The sequence below is a fragment of the Takifugu rubripes genome, chromosome 22 (genome assembly GCF_901000725.2).
Source record: "Takifugu rubripes chromosome 22, fTakRub1.2, whole genome shotgun sequence".
NCBI lineage: Eukaryota > Metazoa > Chordata > Actinopteri > Tetraodontiformes > Tetraodontidae > Takifugu > Takifugu rubripes.
Window position 1 is genome coordinate 13,154,522 of NC_042306.1, and position 17,307 is coordinate 13,171,828.

Genomic DNA, 17,307 nt, shown 5'->3' on the forward strand with positions numbered 1-17,307 from the left:
ATAAAAATATAGTACTTTGTAACCAGTACCGAAGACTTGAGGAAAAAATGACACAGCTTGAAAACCAACCAGTCACCACAAAAGGCTGTGACTTAAGTGTGCACAGTGTGGTGGAAGGCAATCAACTGATGGCCAGTAAATGTGAAGGCAGTAATTCAACAATCCAGCAGCTGGTCTCTCAGAACCAGACATTGATCAATAGTAAAGAAACCAACGACAGAGCACTCCAGGAACTATTAAACCATAACAAAGAGCTCCAGGATTTCATTAATAAACTTTCTGCAACAGTCAGTGAGCTGGTGCATGCCAATAATCACCTAGAGGACAAAAATAGAGCTATAAAGCCGAAATATGAGAAGTTGGAGGCAGATGTTCAACAGCTGGAGGAAAAATGTAAAAAGCAGGTGATGATTATTAATCGGTCTTTGACACAAGTCAGATGTCTGGGGAAGAGGAATGAAGAAGTGACAAAGAGATATGAAATCTCAAAGACAGAAGTCCACCAGCTAAAGAAGTTGAATAATAAGCTGGCAACAACTAGTGAAAACTCTGGGGAAACAGTCAAAGTATTACACAAAAAGAATCAGGAACTAGTGAATAAGTGTAATACCTCTGAGACACAAGTTCAAAAACTGAAAGAAATATGTCGGAATCTTGTTATGCTGGTTCAACAGTCTGACGTGCAAATCAAGCAACTAAAGAACAGCAATAATGAAATGGCTTTTAAATATGAAATGTCTCAGAAAGAGCTCCAGCAGCTCAAGAAAGCAAATAAAGAGCTGGCAATGACAACTGAAAACTTTGTGGAACGATTCAAATTACTGCACAAAATCAGTCAAGAGCTAGATAAGAAGTTTGAAACCTCTCAGACACAAGTTGGACAGATGGAAGAAAAATGTCAGAGTCTTGAGATGATGATTGAAGACTTTGAGACTTTTGTCAAGGAACAGAAGAACAGCAATGAAGAGATGGCTGCAAAATTTGAAGCCTCTAACACTGAAATCCAGCAACTAAAGGAAATCATTAAAGATCTGAGAACAAATACCAAAACGTCTGGGGCAAGAGGTGAAATACTGCGCAAAAGTAGCCAAAAACCAATCAGGAAGTGTGAAACATCTAATACACAACTTCTGCAGCTGGAAACTGAAAGCCAGAAGCCTCCTATGGCAGTCGAAAAGTCCAAGACACAAGTCCAGCAACTGAACGCAAAAGTGGAGAAGAGGCTAGTGTTGAAAAGAATAAAATGATAACAGAATATGACTAGGAAACAGCCTTGCAAATCTCCGTTAGGGGGAGGTCCCTGCAATGGTGAGGCGCATCAACATCCCCGGTCTGAAGAAAATAGCTTAAATGCCCTACAGTGGGAAGTTGCCTATGGACTACAGATCCCTCTTGGTAATTCTGAAAATTTTTAAGAAAGTGTGGGACCAAGGAAAAATTCCAGATTCTTGGAAACCTTCAGTTATAATCAATACTGAATCCAAAGATTGGATGGAATCCCTCTAATTATAGACATAGAGCCCACAGAGCAGTAAGGAAAAACAGTGGAGACAATGGTAACGGAGAGGATAATGTACTTTCTAGGAAGTACAGTTATCACTCTTCCGATTAGAATCGGATGTTTCATAGGGGGAGAAACAAGATGAATGCTGTCCTGTGTTTAGAAACAAATTAAAAGAGTGGAGACAAATAACTAAATGTGTATCACGTTTATTTGTCTGGAAGGCCAGTAGACATGTATAGGGACTGCACGCTGAAGAGAATTATTTTATCTTGTTAGCATCTTTTATCTTATTAGCATGTGTTATACTATATGTTTTGTTTTATGTTACAGTTAGTTTAGAAGTTAGGAATACTATATACTCTTTAGTAGGAATACACATAAGCAAGTCAGTTGACCCTTCCTTGACCTGAATACTGGTCAGACAGTTGGAGCCAGCCAGACAGGAAATGGTAGACCCCCATCGTAAAACATGACAACGTAGTTTACTGGTGTTGATAAGTTCCTTGGCGGGAATATGACTTCGGACCTGGCCATCTGGAGAAGATAATGGACAAGAAGGACCACACCAACACCAAAGGAGGCTGGAAGAAGAAGATGGGGTCATCCAAGAAGAAGGACTGGATTGGACTGAATTAGCATCAATAATTTACATATATCTTTCTATAAAAGACTGGGTCAAGGGACAGTTAGGTGGTTAGACTTCATGCCCTGACAATTGACTTGTTGTTGCTAGAGTTATGAACTGGCCCAGAGCTCTGTAATATTTGTATCTTGAATTGATTCTGTTTGCTAAATACATCTGTTTGCTAAATACATTTTGAAATTGACATTTGTTTACTTGAAGTCTTCATTTAAAGAACACGCGGATTGGCAGTGACACACGAGAGGTATTGCAATCCAACAACGCGCAATGGTATACAAGTGTGGCTAGAATATTTGGGAGTAGGATTTGATGAAAAGCTTGCACTAAAATGCACTAAAAGCAACTAATCTTCCCAGGGTCGAAATTCCGAGCCAAGAGCAATTATACCAGGGGTAAGTCTGTGCATGTGTATGCTTTTAATTTAACACAATTTTGTTGTGACAGCTGGCATCTGTTGTTGCCAAGTGTTAGAAAAATAATTTCAAAATTTATGAATGGATTTTAATGGATTTTTTATTGGACTTTGACCATTGAGTTTCCAAAGATCAAAGCTCCTTGGCAACCTATGTTCTGTAAACTTGTGTCACACACACACACACACACACACACACACACACACACATATATATATACATATAAAGTATGGACTGGAGGGTCCAGGTGGGAGACGCCCGCAAAAGTGCTGGAGAACAAGCAGGCCAAGATCCTGTGGGACTTCCAGATCCCACATGGTGGTGGCCGACCAGCCTGACATAGTGGTGGTGGATAAACACCGGAAGACAGTGGTGGTGATAGACGTAGCAATCCCAAGTGATAACAACATCAGGAAGAAGGAACACGAGAAGCTGGAGAAGTACCAAGGGCTGAAGGAGGAGATAGAGAGAATGTGGGCCATGAAGGCAACAGTAGTCCCAGTAGTGATTGGGACACTAGTGGCAGTAACACCCAAGCTGAGTAGATGGCTCCAACAGATACCAGGAACCACATCAGAGATCTCTATCCAGAAGAGCGCAGTCCGAGGAACAGCTAAGATCCTGCACAGAAGCCTCAGACTCCCAGGCCTCTGGTAGAGGACCCGAGTCTGAAGGAAGGAGGCACCGCCCCGGAGTGCGAGGAAGAGATTTTTTGGGTGGTTACACACACACACATACACACTGCTGATGTAAGACAGAATATGTGGGGAAATTGTCTGGTTGGTGGAGGTCTGCACTCCCTAAGTGCTTTTTAATTCTAGTGCACTCATTTTTTTTCCACACATTTATATAAAACCTGAGACAACCAAACATCCTTTGTATACCCTATCAAAATCATGTCTCTGGTATGACAATGATTATTTCACAATATATTATAGTATTAGAAATAAAAGTGTATATCAAAGATAATATATCCTTTGATGTATCTAGTAAAGTTACATTGTCAATGGCACACATACAGGAGCAATTAGTTACTTATTTTAATACAAATATGGCAGAGACAAAACAAAACAGTCAAGATAATTGCACTATTTCCAATGACTATGAGGAATTTCATTCTCCTCTAGAGGCCAGGCATTGGCCAAGGAAGAACGAAATTTTCCACCAGAACACTGAAAATAGAGGTGAGCTTCTTCAGGAGGGATCTTGGGAACATAAATATCAAGATTTGCAGGAGAGGTTTTCGGAGGAGGTTGCCAAACGAGTGCAGCACTGGAAGAAAAAAGTGCGAGAGGCGGATCATAAAAATATAAACCTTTCCAAACGGTGCAAAAGTCTTGAGATGGAAGTGGCAAAGCTTGAAGGTGAAAAACAAGAACTTGTCACGAGAATAAAGGACTGTGAATTAAGAATATATGACCTGTTTGAAGACAATCAACTGATGGCCACTAAATGTGAAAACAGTAATTCAACCATCCAGCAGCTGGTGGCTCAGAACCTGTCATCAGTCACTTCAAATGAAATCAATAACAAAGTACTCCAGGAGGTATTAAACGATAATAAAGAGCTCAAAGACATCGTCAATAAACTTGCTGCAACAGTCAGTGAGCTGGAGTACGCCAATAATCACCTGGAGGAAAAAAGTAGAACTTTGATGCAGAAATATGAGAAGGCAGAGGCAGACATTCAAAAGCTGGATGAGAACTTTCAAAAGCAGGTGATGATTATTAATCAGTCCTTGACACAAGTGCAATATCTGGAGAAGAGGAATGAAGAAGTGACAAAGAGATATGAAATCTCACAGAGAGAAGTCCACCAGCTTCAGAAACTGAATAAAGACCTGGCAACTACTACTGAAAACTCTGCGGAATTAGTGAAACTACTGTACAGAAAGAGCCAGGAACTAGTCCAGAAGTGTGAAACCTCTGAGATGCAAGTTCAGAAACTGAAAGCAAAATGTCAGAGTTTCGATACCATGTTTCAAAACTCTGAGACGCAAGTCAAAAAACTGAAGAACAGCAACCAAGAATTGTCTCTGAGATGTGAAATCTCTAACACTGAAATCCAGCAGCTGAAGAAAATGATTAAAGAGATGTGTATTTTACTCCTGTAGGCTGAGTTGAGGCATCATGATGGTGTGACATCTCTGCTGTCTTGTCAGATCCAGTCTGACAAGATGGTGGTGGCCAACCAGCCTGACATAGGGGTGGGGGATAAACACCAGAAGACAGTGGTGGTGGTGGCATCTTCCATGCCAGCTCCTTTGGTGCAGACAGTTGCACAAGCAGTTGCTCAGACAAAACTGTAAATATTCCCAAATTAATGTTCGCATTAAGGTCATTGTGAGCACTGAGGCTGTTTTGTGGGGTGAACCCTTAAAATTGATCAATGAATAAATGTTGAAAAAAATGTGTTTTGTATTCTTTATTGATTATTTGATATATGAAGCACAAATACGGACTGGATACCAATTCTTGCTCTAGAACTAAATCTGATGAGTTTGTCTGGTGTTAAGATTGTAACATTTAAAAAAAATATCAATTAGAAATTAATTTACTTTGGCATAAGGCAAGAGGAGGGCACAAGTTTGATTGTAGATATATTTCTTAAGAGTTAGGGATAACCCTAAGTGCCCTCTAACCCTGTCATAAATTTCCATTTTCCCCCCTAGAGTATTCTACTGTCTCTCATTTTCCTCTTTTTCTCTTCACCATCATAAAAGTATGATTTGCAGCATTAAGGGTGTAAGCTTAATTTAGTTGAACTGAGCAGAGTGGAGAAGATTGCGTTTGGCAACCTCCTAAATTTGCCAATGTCATACCAAGGCAGATGAATTTACCTTCCTCTTGGAAGCTGGGAACAAAGGTATCTGAACCCTAAACACACAATGGAAAGGAGACCTGTACCTGAACTTTAAAGCAACTCAGGGTTGACGAGGAACGTAATCTGTGGTCTTTGTAATTGTAAATCACCGAATCGGGTCACAAAGCTTTCGTGCAGATTTTCAACCAGTGTCTGTCTCTTTTCTTTTTCAGGGCGGCGCTGGTGACTTGCTCACTCGCTTTTAGCAGAGTGGGGAAATGCGTTAAATCTCCCTTTGGAATATGCGCCTTGAACAGCTTCAATTTGTTGACAAACCCAAACACACTTTGAACCAGGTCAGGCAGCATTTTAAATTTACCCTGCAGGGTCAGGTTCAGTCTGTCCAAGTGACACAGCATGTCGACTAAAAATGCCAGATCCATAATCCACTCGAGGTCCGAGAGCTCGGGATAGTCCTTGCCCTTCTCTTCCATGAACAGTTTCACGGCATCCAAAAGTTCAAAGAAGCGAGAGAGTACCTTGCCTTGCTGATCCGATCATGGCTGGCGCTCCATCCGTGGCTATTGCAGTTAGTTTCGGTATGGGCAGATTTGCTTTTGCAAATGCAGCCATCATTGCTTCTTTCACATATATGCCACAGGTTCTGTCTTTTAATGGCACAATATCAAGGAGTTCTTCTTTCATCATACATTCGTTTGACACAGACCGTGCAAATATTGCCAACTGAGGCTTGTCTTGTATGTCACAACTCTCATCCATTGCTACACTAAAATACTCACATGCTTGAAGGTCAGAGTGCAACTGTGATTCAATAGCCGTGTTAATGTCCGATATTCTGCGTTCAACAGTGTGGCAGGACAGTTGGACGTCTGATATGCCACGTTTTAGTTTGTCGTCATCAGGAGACAAGATTTCAACAACGTCAATGAGGCATTTTTTAATAAAGTCCCCTTCGTTGTATGGCTTTTTAGCCCGTGCGATGTTCCAAGCCATTTGATACGATGCAAGCGTTACGGTCTCTGAGTGTTTCGTAAATTTTTGGAAAAACTGCTTCTGCTTTTCTGCATGACTTTTCAAAGTGACCAACTTGTGCTTGCGAAGTTCAGTCCCTTTTGGAAATTCCTGGTCGATGTTAGTATGGAGTGAGCTGAAGTGACGCTGAAGATTCGAAGCTTTGAAATGCGCTAATGATGCCTGACATATAAGGCAGAATGGCTTGCCATTACGTTCAACAAAAAAATATAAACTCTCCCACTCTGTTAAAAACGTCCTGTGTTCTTCTTCATATTTTCGTTTGGCTGTGCTTTTTTTCCCTGCCATTTTGAGAGCGAACTTGACACTAATTGTTTACAACTGAATGATTAAATGATGTCGCAGACGTCACTCAAACCGGCTTCTTCTTCGCAAATCAAACCGGCTTACCTGGTCAGCGTGCCACCTATGGGGAATGAATGGCAGCACCACCCAAGCATTTTTGACGCTTGTCATGTGAAAGCTCCTGAAGAGCCGCATGAAACCAGCCAAAGAGCCGCATGCGGCTCGGGAGCCGCGAGTTGGCCAGGCCTGCTCTACCGCTTATCCGGGGTCGGGTCGTGGGGGCAGCAGCCTAAGAAGAGAAGCCCAGACTTCCCTCTCCCCAGCTACTTCTTCCAGCTCATCCGGAGGGATCCCCAGGCGTTCCCAGACCAGTTGAGAGACATAGTCTCTCCAACGTGTCCTGGGTCTTCCCAGGGGTCTCCTACCGGAGGGACATGCCCTGAACACCTCACCAGGGAGGCGTCCAGGGGGCATCCTAACTAGATGCCCAAGCCACCTCATCTGGCTCCTCTCAACGCGGAGGAGCAGTGACTCTACTCCGAGCTCCTCCCGGATGGCAGAGCTTCTCACCCTATCTCTAAGGGAGAGCCCAGCCACCCGGAGGAAGCTCATTTCAGCTGCTTGTACCTGTGATCTTGTTCTTTCGGTCATCACCCAAAGCTCATGACCATAGGTGAGGGTAGAAATGAAGATCGACCGGTAAATCGAGAGCTTCACCTTTCGGCTCAGCTCTCTCTTCACCACTACGGACCGGTGCAGAGTCCGCATTACTGCGGATGCCGCACCGATCCGCCTGTCGATCTCCCGCTCCATTCTTCCCTCACTCGTGAACAAGACCCCAAGGTACTTGAACTCCTCCACTTGGGGCAGGATCTCCTCCTTGACCCGGAGAAGGCACTCCACCTTTTTTCGGTTGAGAACCATGGCCTCGGATTTGGAGGTGCTGATTTTCATCCCAGCCGCTTCACATGCGGCGGCGAACCGATCCAGTGATAGTTGGAGGTCACGGGCCGATGACGCCAACAGGACCACATCATCCGCAAAAAGCAGAGACCTGATCCTGAGGTCACCAAACCGGACCCCCTCAACACCATGACTGCACCTAGAAATTCTGTCCATAAAAATTATGAACAGAATCGGTGACAAAGGGCAGCCCTGGCGGAGACCAACCCTAACCGGAAACGAGTTCGACTTACTGCCAGCAATGCGGACCAAACTCTGGCACCGATCGTACAGGGAGCGGACGGCCCGTATCAGCGGGCCCGACACCCCATACTCTCGGAAAAACCCCCACAGGAGGGACACGGTTGAATACCTTCTCCAAGTCCACAAACACATGTGGACTGGTTGGGCAAACACCCATGTACCCTCGAAGACCCTGCTAAGGGTGTACAGCTGGTCCACTGTTCGACGCCCAGGACGAAAACCACATTGCTCCTCCTGAATCCGAGGTTCAACTATCCAGCGGACCCTCCTCTCCAGTACCCCTGAATAGACCTTACCAGGGAGGTTGAGGAGTGTGATCCCCCTATAGTTGGAACACACCCTCCGGTCCCCCTTCTTAAAAAGAGGGACTACCACCCCGGTCTGCCAATCCAGCGGCACTGCCCCCGATGTCCACGCGATGTTGCAGAGTCGAGTCAACCACGACAGATGTAGCAATCCCAAGTGATAACAACATCAGGAAGAAGGAACACGAGAAGCTGGAGAAGTACCAAGGGCTGAAGGAGGAGATAGAGAGAATGTGGGCCATGAAGGCAACAGTAGTCCCAGTAGTGATTGGGACACTAGTGGCAGTAACACCCAAGCTGAGTAGATGACTCCAACACATACCAGGAACCACATCAGAGATCTCTATCCAGAAGAGTGAAGTCCGAGGAAGAGATTTTTTTAATGTGTGTGTGTGTGTGTGTGTGTGTGTGTGTGGTTATATATGTGTGTGTGTGTGTGTGAAATATATATTTTTTTATATTTTTTATAGTAGTAGAAATAAAAGTGTATACCAAAGATAATATATCCTTTGATGTATCTAGTAAAGTTACATTGTCAATGGCACACATACAGGAGCAATTAGTTACTTATTTTAATACAAATATGGCAGAGACAAAACAGTCAAGATAATTGCACTATTTCCAATGACTATGAGGAATTTCATTCTCCTCTAGAGGCCAGGCATTGGCCAGGGAAGAATGAAATTTTCCACCAGAACACTGAAAATAGAGGTGAGCTTCTTCAGGAGGGATCTTGGGAACATAAATATCAAGATTTGCAGGAGAGGTTTTCGGAGGAGGTTGCCAAACGAGTGCAGCACTGGAAGAAAAAAGTGCGAGAGGCGGATCATAAAAATATAAACCTTTCCAAACGGTGCAAAAGTCTTGAGATGGAAGTGGCAAAGCTTGAAGGTGAAAAACAAGAACTTGTCACGAGAATAAAGGACTGTGAATTAAGAATATATGACCTGTTTGAAGACAATCAACTGATGGCCACTAAATGTGAAAGCAGTAATTCAACCATCCAGCAGCTGGTGTTTCAGAACAAAGTACTCCAGGAGGTATTGAACAATAATAAAGAGCTCCAAGACATAGTCAATAAACTTGCTGCAACAGTCAGTGAGCTGGAGTACGCCAATAATCACCTGGAGGAAAAAAGTAGAACTTTGATGCAGAAATATGAGAAGGCAGAGGCAGACATTCAAAAGCTGGATGACAACTTTCAAAAGCAGGTAACGATTATTAATCAGTCCTTGACACAAGTGCAATATCTGGAGAAGAGGAATGAAGAAGTGACAAAAAGATATGAAATCTCACAGAGAGAAGTCCACCAGCTTCAGAAACTGAATAAAGACCTGGCAACTATGACTGAAAACTCTGCGGAATTAGTGAAACTACTGTACAGAAAGAGCCAGGAACTAGTCCAGAAGTGTGAAACCTCTGAGATGCAAGTTCAGAAACTGAAAGCAAAATGTCAGAGTTTCGATACCATGTTTCAAAACTCTGAGACGCAAGTCAAAAAACTGAAGAACAGCAACCAAGAATTGTCTCTGAGATGTGAAATCTCTAACACTGAAATCCAGCAGCTGAAGAAAATGATTAAAGAGATGTGTATTTTACTCCTGTAGGCTGAGTTGAGGCATCATGATGGTGTGACCTGCACTATTTCTTACTATTTATATATATACTGTACATATGTCTTATTTTATTATTTTATATCTTATTCTAATATTGTCTTTTTTATGTTGAATGTCGCAGCGTCACACCAGGACAAATTCCTAGCTTGTGTAATACTGTGTATTACATGAACAATGGCAATAAACCTGATTCTGATTCTGACGTCTCTGCTGTCAATTGTTGATTTGCATGTTTTTGCATTATTAAAATAAAACAGTTGTTTTCTGAGTCTCATGGATATAACAGTCTCTGCACAAATACAGGAAACTCTGAGGCACAAAGTGTAATACAGCACAACTAACACAAACTACACATCTGATACACAAGTTCTGCAGCTGCAAACGAAAAGCCAAAAGCCTCGTTGTCAAAATGTCTGACACAAGTCAAACCGAGCACTGATGTGTTGAAAAGAACAAAATTATAACAGACAGTGACCATAAGACGACAAATACAAGAGCAAATAAAGAGGTTCGCTAAAGAGGTTCACAAATCAGCCTAAAGATGCAGAGCAGGCTGGCAACTTGGCCAATGGTCAAGAGTTCTTCATTAGAACTCTGCACCTCAGGAAGGGGATGACAACACGGAAAAAGCTGAACCAAGAAAACAGACGTCAAATCATGGAGAGGATGCCATCCAATCAACTGTATCCACTGGGAAAAAAATGATAAAAGACAAGCAGATGAGAAAAATACCATTGAGGTAAATGAGACTCATAAAAAGAAATGAAAGATGGTGACAAGTCCACCTCCTGAACTAAAGGCGAGTACAGAGAAACACAATCTGCCGACCCCAAGACAGAATATGACACAACTAAGTCTGGAGGCACGTCTACTCAACCATCTGACCTGATCCAAGATTCAACAACTGAAGCAAAAGATGACATGTGGTCTGTAGAACAGACAAATGCAGTTGAGGACCAAAAACCCTGAAGACCCTGCCTATATTGTTCTATACTAAGGCTTTAAGTCACAATATGAGAGGTGAGGAGCCGCATGGCGGTGCTCTGCACGCTTTTAGAGTGTTTTTTCTGTCTCGGGTGGGGGTCGGCAACCCGCGGCTCTGGAGCCACATGCGGATCTTTGGCGCCGCCCTAGTGGCTCCATGGAGCTTTTTCAAAAATATGAAAATGGTAATTGTTTAAATATAATTTCTGTAGGAGGAAAAACGTGACAAACATTCTTAAAGTTTTCCAATGCTGTATAAATGTGTATAATAAATATTTAATTTCAACATCTTATTATAATGGAAATTAAACTGAAAGCGCCATCGTACAGCAGAGCGGTCACGTGGTGCGTCATTCTTTCCAGGATGCGCTGCAGGGAAAATAAACATTTCATCATGAATGGTCATTATGTATTTGTAGCCCACTTATCATTTGGAAAGTAGGTAATACAGCTAATATAGACACTTACAGCATCTATATGAGGCTTTTAATTTTTTGCGGCTCCAGACAGATTTGTATCTTGTTTTTTTTGGTCCAATATGGCTCTCCCAACATTTTGGGTTGCTGACCCCTGGTCTAGGGTCATAAAATACAACATAATAGAATAAATAAAAGCATGCATCAAAGCTAACTTTCTTTGATATATCTATTAAAAGTGTTGTCAATGGCAGACATTGAGAAGCAACTAGGTAATCAAAACTAGACATGGCACAGTCAAATCAATCCAACCAAGTCATTGATGCTCTTTCCAGCAAATTTGAGTCATCTCTTAAGGAAATCGGGAGTAAGCCAGAGGAGAAAGAATATTTCCATGAGACCAACGAATGTAGGGAGGAACTTCTCCTTCAGGAGGGATCTTGGAAAACTAAATATTCAGATTTGCAGGAGAGGTTTTCAGAGGAGGTGGCCAAAAGAGTGCAGTACTGGAAGAAAAAAGTGCAAGAGCGCGATCAGTGCAATGCGAGACTTGAGGCAAGAGTGGCACAGCTTGAAAATGAAAATCAAGAACTGGGCACGATGATAAAGAGCTATGAATTAAGAGTATGTGATCTGATGGAAGAAAATCAAATGATGGCCAGTAAATATGAAAGCAGCAATTCAACCATCCAGCTGATGGTGTCTCAAAATCTGACATCGCCCAGTCCAAATGAAAGCAATAACAAAGCACTCCAGGAGGTATCAAGCAATAATAAACATCTCCATGACGCCGTGGATATACTTGCTGCAACAGTCAGTGAGCTGGTGAACGCCAATAATCAGCTGGAGGACAAAAGTAGAGATTTGATGCAGAGATATGTAAAATCAGAGACAGACATTCGACAGCTGGAAGAAAAGTGTACAAAGAAGGTGTTGATTAATGACCAGTCTTTGACACACATTAAACGTTTGGAGACAAGCCATGAAGAAGTGGCCAAGAGGTATAAAATGGCGAAGAGAGAAGTCCACCAGCTTAAGAAAATGAACAAAGAGCTGGCAACAATTACGGAAAACCATGGGAAAAGAGTCAAAGTCCTGTTCAAAAAGAACCAGGAACTAGTGGAGACGTGTGAAACCTCTGAGGCACAAGTTCTACAGCTGAAAGAAAAATGTCAGGAACTCGATGTCATGGTAAAAAGATCTGAGACGCAAGTGAAGGAGCTGAAGAATCGCAATGAAGAATTGGTGATGAGACTTGAAATCTTTAAGATTGAAACCGAACAGTTGGAGAAAATGATGAAAGATCTGGGCGTGAATACCCAAAGCCCTAGTGTACGAGGAAAGATACCGCACAAAAGCTGCCAATACGTAATTAGGGAATGTGATCCACCTGACACAAAGTTTCTCCTGCTGGGAACCAACAGCCAGAAGCCTCCTCTGAAGGGAAGAAAGCTGATAGATAAGCAATGGGAAAGCTCTAAGAAAGAAGTCCAGCAGATGAGGGGACAAAGTCAAACAAAGATGAAAAGAAGTGAAAGTTTTGAGTCCAATGCCAGACCAACAGAGACACAAAACACACCGGCAAGAGTGAGGATCGCAGCAAAATTCAGTGATGGGTGTTTCCCGAATTCAGATTCCTGGACATATTCTCTTTGATGTATCTACTCGATAGATGTTAATGGGACAGGTTCTGTTATGGCATGATGCACCACAACCCACTTTGAAAATAAAAGCATTAAAATCAAATGAGTTATTTCTTGTCCAGTGACCCAGAGCTGCTGCTCATAGGTGTCGCTCCACCCAGAGCCACAACACGCAGACCTTGTGCTATAAATTCACATACAACTTACAAATATTTCATGTTTTTTTTCCTAGAAAGGGAAGTTAATGATGAATGATACTATGGCTGATTAGACAGAATAATGGATTCATCATGGCATGAAGCATTGTGTGAAAATTTTTATTATTCAGAGACATTGAAATTAATGTTTACAAAGCTTAAAACGATCATAAGGAACGTGGCTGTTGTCAGTGAATCGTTACTGCTGGGCAGAAACGTGTTTATGAGTGAAACTTTGATAGAGTTGGTGTTAAATGTGTAAAATTCACCAGAAGTGCACAAAGACTTGCTCAAGATAACGTCATTAGAACTCCACATGAATAAACACCGTCAACAGGACGTCTGCATCTTGCTGGATTTACTTCCTGTTGGCTCGTCCATGTTGGTCTGTCGTGTGTATCTATAGAGAGAAAGATATTTATGAGGCTTTGTGTTAGTTCAGGTAATAAATGCCTCGTGCGAGATGATGCATTTGTAATTCTGCTTCAACCAAAGTTCCATTGGGTTGACGCTACCTGACCGCTCATTCTCTGTCATTCACTCACAAAAGCCACCTTTGCCTTAATCGGGGTGTTTTGATTGGCTTACCCGTTACTCTCGGCATCAAGAATTGATTCAGGAAGCTCTTTTCTCCTGGTCTCGGGAAGCAGGAAGCACAGACTACCACTGATGATGGAAAGGCTGCTGAAAATAATGGTGGGTATAGCCGGGTGGTATATCCCCAACAGATTGACCAGAGGAGACATTAAACCACCGATTCTGCTCATAATGGAGCCTAGGCCGGAGGCCGTTTGCCTGAAACCAGTAACACACCCGGTCAGAAAAAAGCACGTATTGCCGTTCAAGCTGGATATAAAAACTCACCGGAAAGATGTCGGGAACAGCTCCTGAAGGTACACAGAACACACGGATCCAGCCCAGTTTAAGAAAATACGCCCCGCAGTTACCAACGTGGTCACAGTGACAGCGTAACCTTGGACAGAACCGAAAAGAAAAATCAACACACAAAAGTAAATCTCATAATGCAGAATTACAAAAGCAAACAGGGCTCCTCTTATTAGCAAGTCCTACCTTGAGGAACTGCCAAAACTGCTAAAACGGATAACCCTCCAATCAGAAGGGTAGCCACCAAAGACACCCTCCTACCCAGAACCTCTAACAGCCAGATGCTAAGGATGTGTGCCGGCACTTCACTCAGGCCAAATATCAACTGAGTCAGGAAGACGCTCATCCCAAAGTTTGCCACATTTAACGAAAGGCTGAAGTAGGTGAGATTTAACGAGAACCTGTGGATTTCCAGAGGATAGCACGCAATCGTGAAAAGGATATTGCAGGGGGCCGATCAGAGGTGCAGAAAAGCATAAAGAAATGGAGCTTACCAGGCCAATGAAATGGTAAAGAAGTTCTTCCTCAGCACAGGTGATTTGATAAGAGCGATGGCACCTTCCTTTTTCTCCTTTTCGTTTTCATCTATCTGTAACCCATAGCAGAGACAACCAATGACTTCCCGTTCTGTCCAGCACTGATTTCTCAAATTTGAGGTTATCTTCACGACCCAGATTTCAGCCTTAACGGGCTAAGCCACGAGTAATGTCGCTTTTTCACGTCTACCTACTCAGCTTGGGACAGTTCGGAGGCCTTTGCTGGGGTTCCAAGCATACCAAAATATGGAGGTCTGTTGACTGACCAGGGGATTGACAAGTCACCATAGCAACACGTTTCAGAAAACTCAAACCTGCCAATTTTAATATTCCGCAATGATGACAATGTGTCTTCATTTTTCAAAAGATATAATTACTGTTACAAGCAAGGCGACACCCTGGTCCGATAGGGCACATATATATTAAAAAAAGATCAAAACACCAAAGATGATTAACGCACCATCAAGAAGTGAGGCGTTCTTGGAGGGTCTGAGAGTTTTGTGACTTTCACAATCTTTTACGCCACTCAGTTGGTGGTAAGCTAATATTGAATAAACAAGGATGTTTGGCAAAATATGACAATGAGCTAGCTAGTTAGAAATCAATGCTAACTCTGCTTTCCACCGTTTGGTGGAAACTCACCAAAAGTTTCTACCCAAAAAGGAATGGACTACTTTATCCAGCTGCATCGGACTTTTGCTGTTTAAAGTACATGACCTTTTCCAGGAGACCCTCCGGAATGGTGCAATTGTTGATGGCCGCCACTTTGGTAATCAGCCGTTTCGCCTCTCCTGTCTTTCCTCTGCCCAGCAGCCACCTGGCCGACTCCAGAATGCACCTGAAAATGACCGAGTGCCGTCTCTTAGTGACCTTCGATTTAATTTCACAATGCCACAGGCTCATAAAATTAAAAATTAAAAACAAAACCCCACCATATATAGATAGTAATCACTCCGTGTAGAGCAGCTGTGACTAGTTGAGCCACTCTCCAGTTTCTGATGAAGTAGATCATACCAGCAAGGACGCACTGTCCAAGTGCACCGCACAGCTGAGTTACGCACGACCCCCACGACCTCTGGGACACACCGATCCACTCAGTGGCTGTAAAGGTCACAGTCAGGGTCAGCAAAAGAAGGGAGAGGCACAACAGTCCTATTGAGATCCCTGAAGTGAGTTACACACCTACCCAAGGACACAGGCACAGCTAATTAGCAAATTAACCACAATTATCGACCAGATGTGGCACCTGACTAATGCAACATGAAATGTGGCTAATTATACCTGACAAGACAATAGGAGATTCCAAGATTATTTAAAAAAAATAAATAAAGTACTGTACCCAATATGACGGCGTTCAGTCGGTAACCTCCATAGCCTATTCCTACCAGGAACTGAGATGCCAAATACAAATAGAAACGGGGACATAGTCCAGATGCCCCGCTAAATACGAACATCAGAACCACAGGAACCTGAGTTGCTCGCTTCCGACCAAACCTGGGAGAGACCAAAAAGAACCTCTTCCATCAGCACATGTGGGGTGGCGAGAACATGCAAGCGTGAGCATAAAAAATACACTTACGATTCAGCAAAAGGTCCAAATAATAGACAACCAACAAGAATGCCAGCCATCAACACTGTTTGTGCCACTTGCAACAAATGTGCCTGGTCACAAACTAGATCAAACTAAACCAAACCGGAAACCAGACCACATGGTTAAAATACAAACATTCTGGGTTGCTTAGAATTGGCCGGGAGGCGAACCACTCACATCTGTGACTATGGTGGCCACATACAGCGTGCTGCCGTACACCCATCCATCCGTGCACGGCTCGGTCTCGTTCAGTCCGAACCGCCTGATGGACCCGATGTCCCGGTCCACAGGGACGAACATGCGACACCGGCTGAGGGCTCCGTCCGCCCCGCGGGGCACCGTCAAGTTCAGCTGCTCCTCCGCAGTCAGGTTCGGGTGGGCACGGAGGATCCAGTCCGTGTTGCAGTGTCGCTCCGGGTCGGACTGGGTGAAGTACACGCTGGCGAAGTGGAGCGGGACGATGACGTTCGGGAAGCACAGCGCGAAAAGCGTGATCTTCTGAAAGCGCCCGAACTCCCCGATACTGTGGAGGAGCTCTCCGAACCCGGCCATGGTCGGGGAGAAGCTGCAGCTGGAGGATGGAGAAACTCCGACTGAAGCTTTCCAAACCCTGCTGAGTCACCAGCGAGTCCATGTGGGTGTTTTAGCCTCAATCACATGGTTCAATAGAAGTTCCCAATGATTTGAATAAAGTGACCAAGATGAGTTTTCGATGCTTTTGACCTTTAACACCACTAAATGTCCCCACTGATGGACTGAATCAGACCAATGTTAATATTTTACCAACTAGTAAAACAGTGATGCAACATTCAGATGAGTGAGGCTGGGTTTAAATAAATAAATATTTAAAAAGGCACCACTTTGTATTGATATTTCACTATTTCATCAATGTTTTTTTTGTTTTTTAGAAACTGCCTCCATTATTGGATTCTTGAGAATTATTTTGAAACACATGATGAAGCATAAAAGAGAAATTGGAAAGAGCTGAAAGCTCACTTTCCAATCATTTACAAAGCTTCTTTTTTTTTTAAATTTCCAGCTAACACCTTGTTTTCTGTTACTGCTGTTCAGTAAAAGATAAAGCAGAAGTGCACGGTCATAAGTGTTTTGTAAAGGCTGTTACTGGACGTTTATTCGTACGGAAACAAAACACTTAAGATAAGAAGCAGGCGCCGATCCACAAAACCCCTCTGAAAATGATCCTTTTTAAGATAAAAACAGACAGATG

The 17,307-nt window shown here is 43.1% G+C and overlaps 1 protein-coding gene across 1 annotated transcript; it reads right to left on the reverse strand.

The window, feature by feature from the left end:
• Positions 1–13,171: 13,171 nt before the first annotated feature.
• Positions 13,172–16,814, reverse strand: LOC105418707 (solute carrier family 22 member 13-like). Its single transcript, XM_011618932.2, has 10 exons — positions 16,257–16,814; positions 16,068–16,171; positions 15,828–15,982; positions 15,421–15,589; positions 15,206–15,326; positions 14,447–14,541; positions 14,139–14,353; positions 13,932–14,040; positions 13,656–13,862; positions 13,172–13,467 (listed from the first exon to the last, which is right to left on the reverse strand). Exons 1-10 carry the CDS (start codon positions 16,629–16,631, stop codon positions 13,398–13,400), a joined length of 1,620 nt encoding a protein of 539 aa, XP_011617234.1. The 5' UTR covers positions 16,632–16,814; the 3' UTR covers positions 13,172–13,397.
• Between the last annotated feature and the right edge of the window lie 493 nt (positions 16,815–17,307).

Excerpts from the sequence above, each read along its gene's own strand:
- LOC105418707 (XM_011618932.2), bottom strand. The coding sequence starts at position 16,631 with ATGGCCGGGTTCGGAGAGCTCCTCCACAGTATCGGGGAGTTCGGGCGC. Across the intron at positions 14,542-15,205 it reads CGGAGGGTCTCCTGGAAAAG|ATAGATGAAAACGAAAAGGA; the intron begins GTCATGTACTTT and ends TATGGGTTACAG. Across the intron at positions 14,041-14,138 it reads AGTTTTGGCAGTTCCTCAAG|GTTACGCTGTCACTGTGACC; the intron begins GTAGGACTTGCT and ends GTTCTGTCCAAG.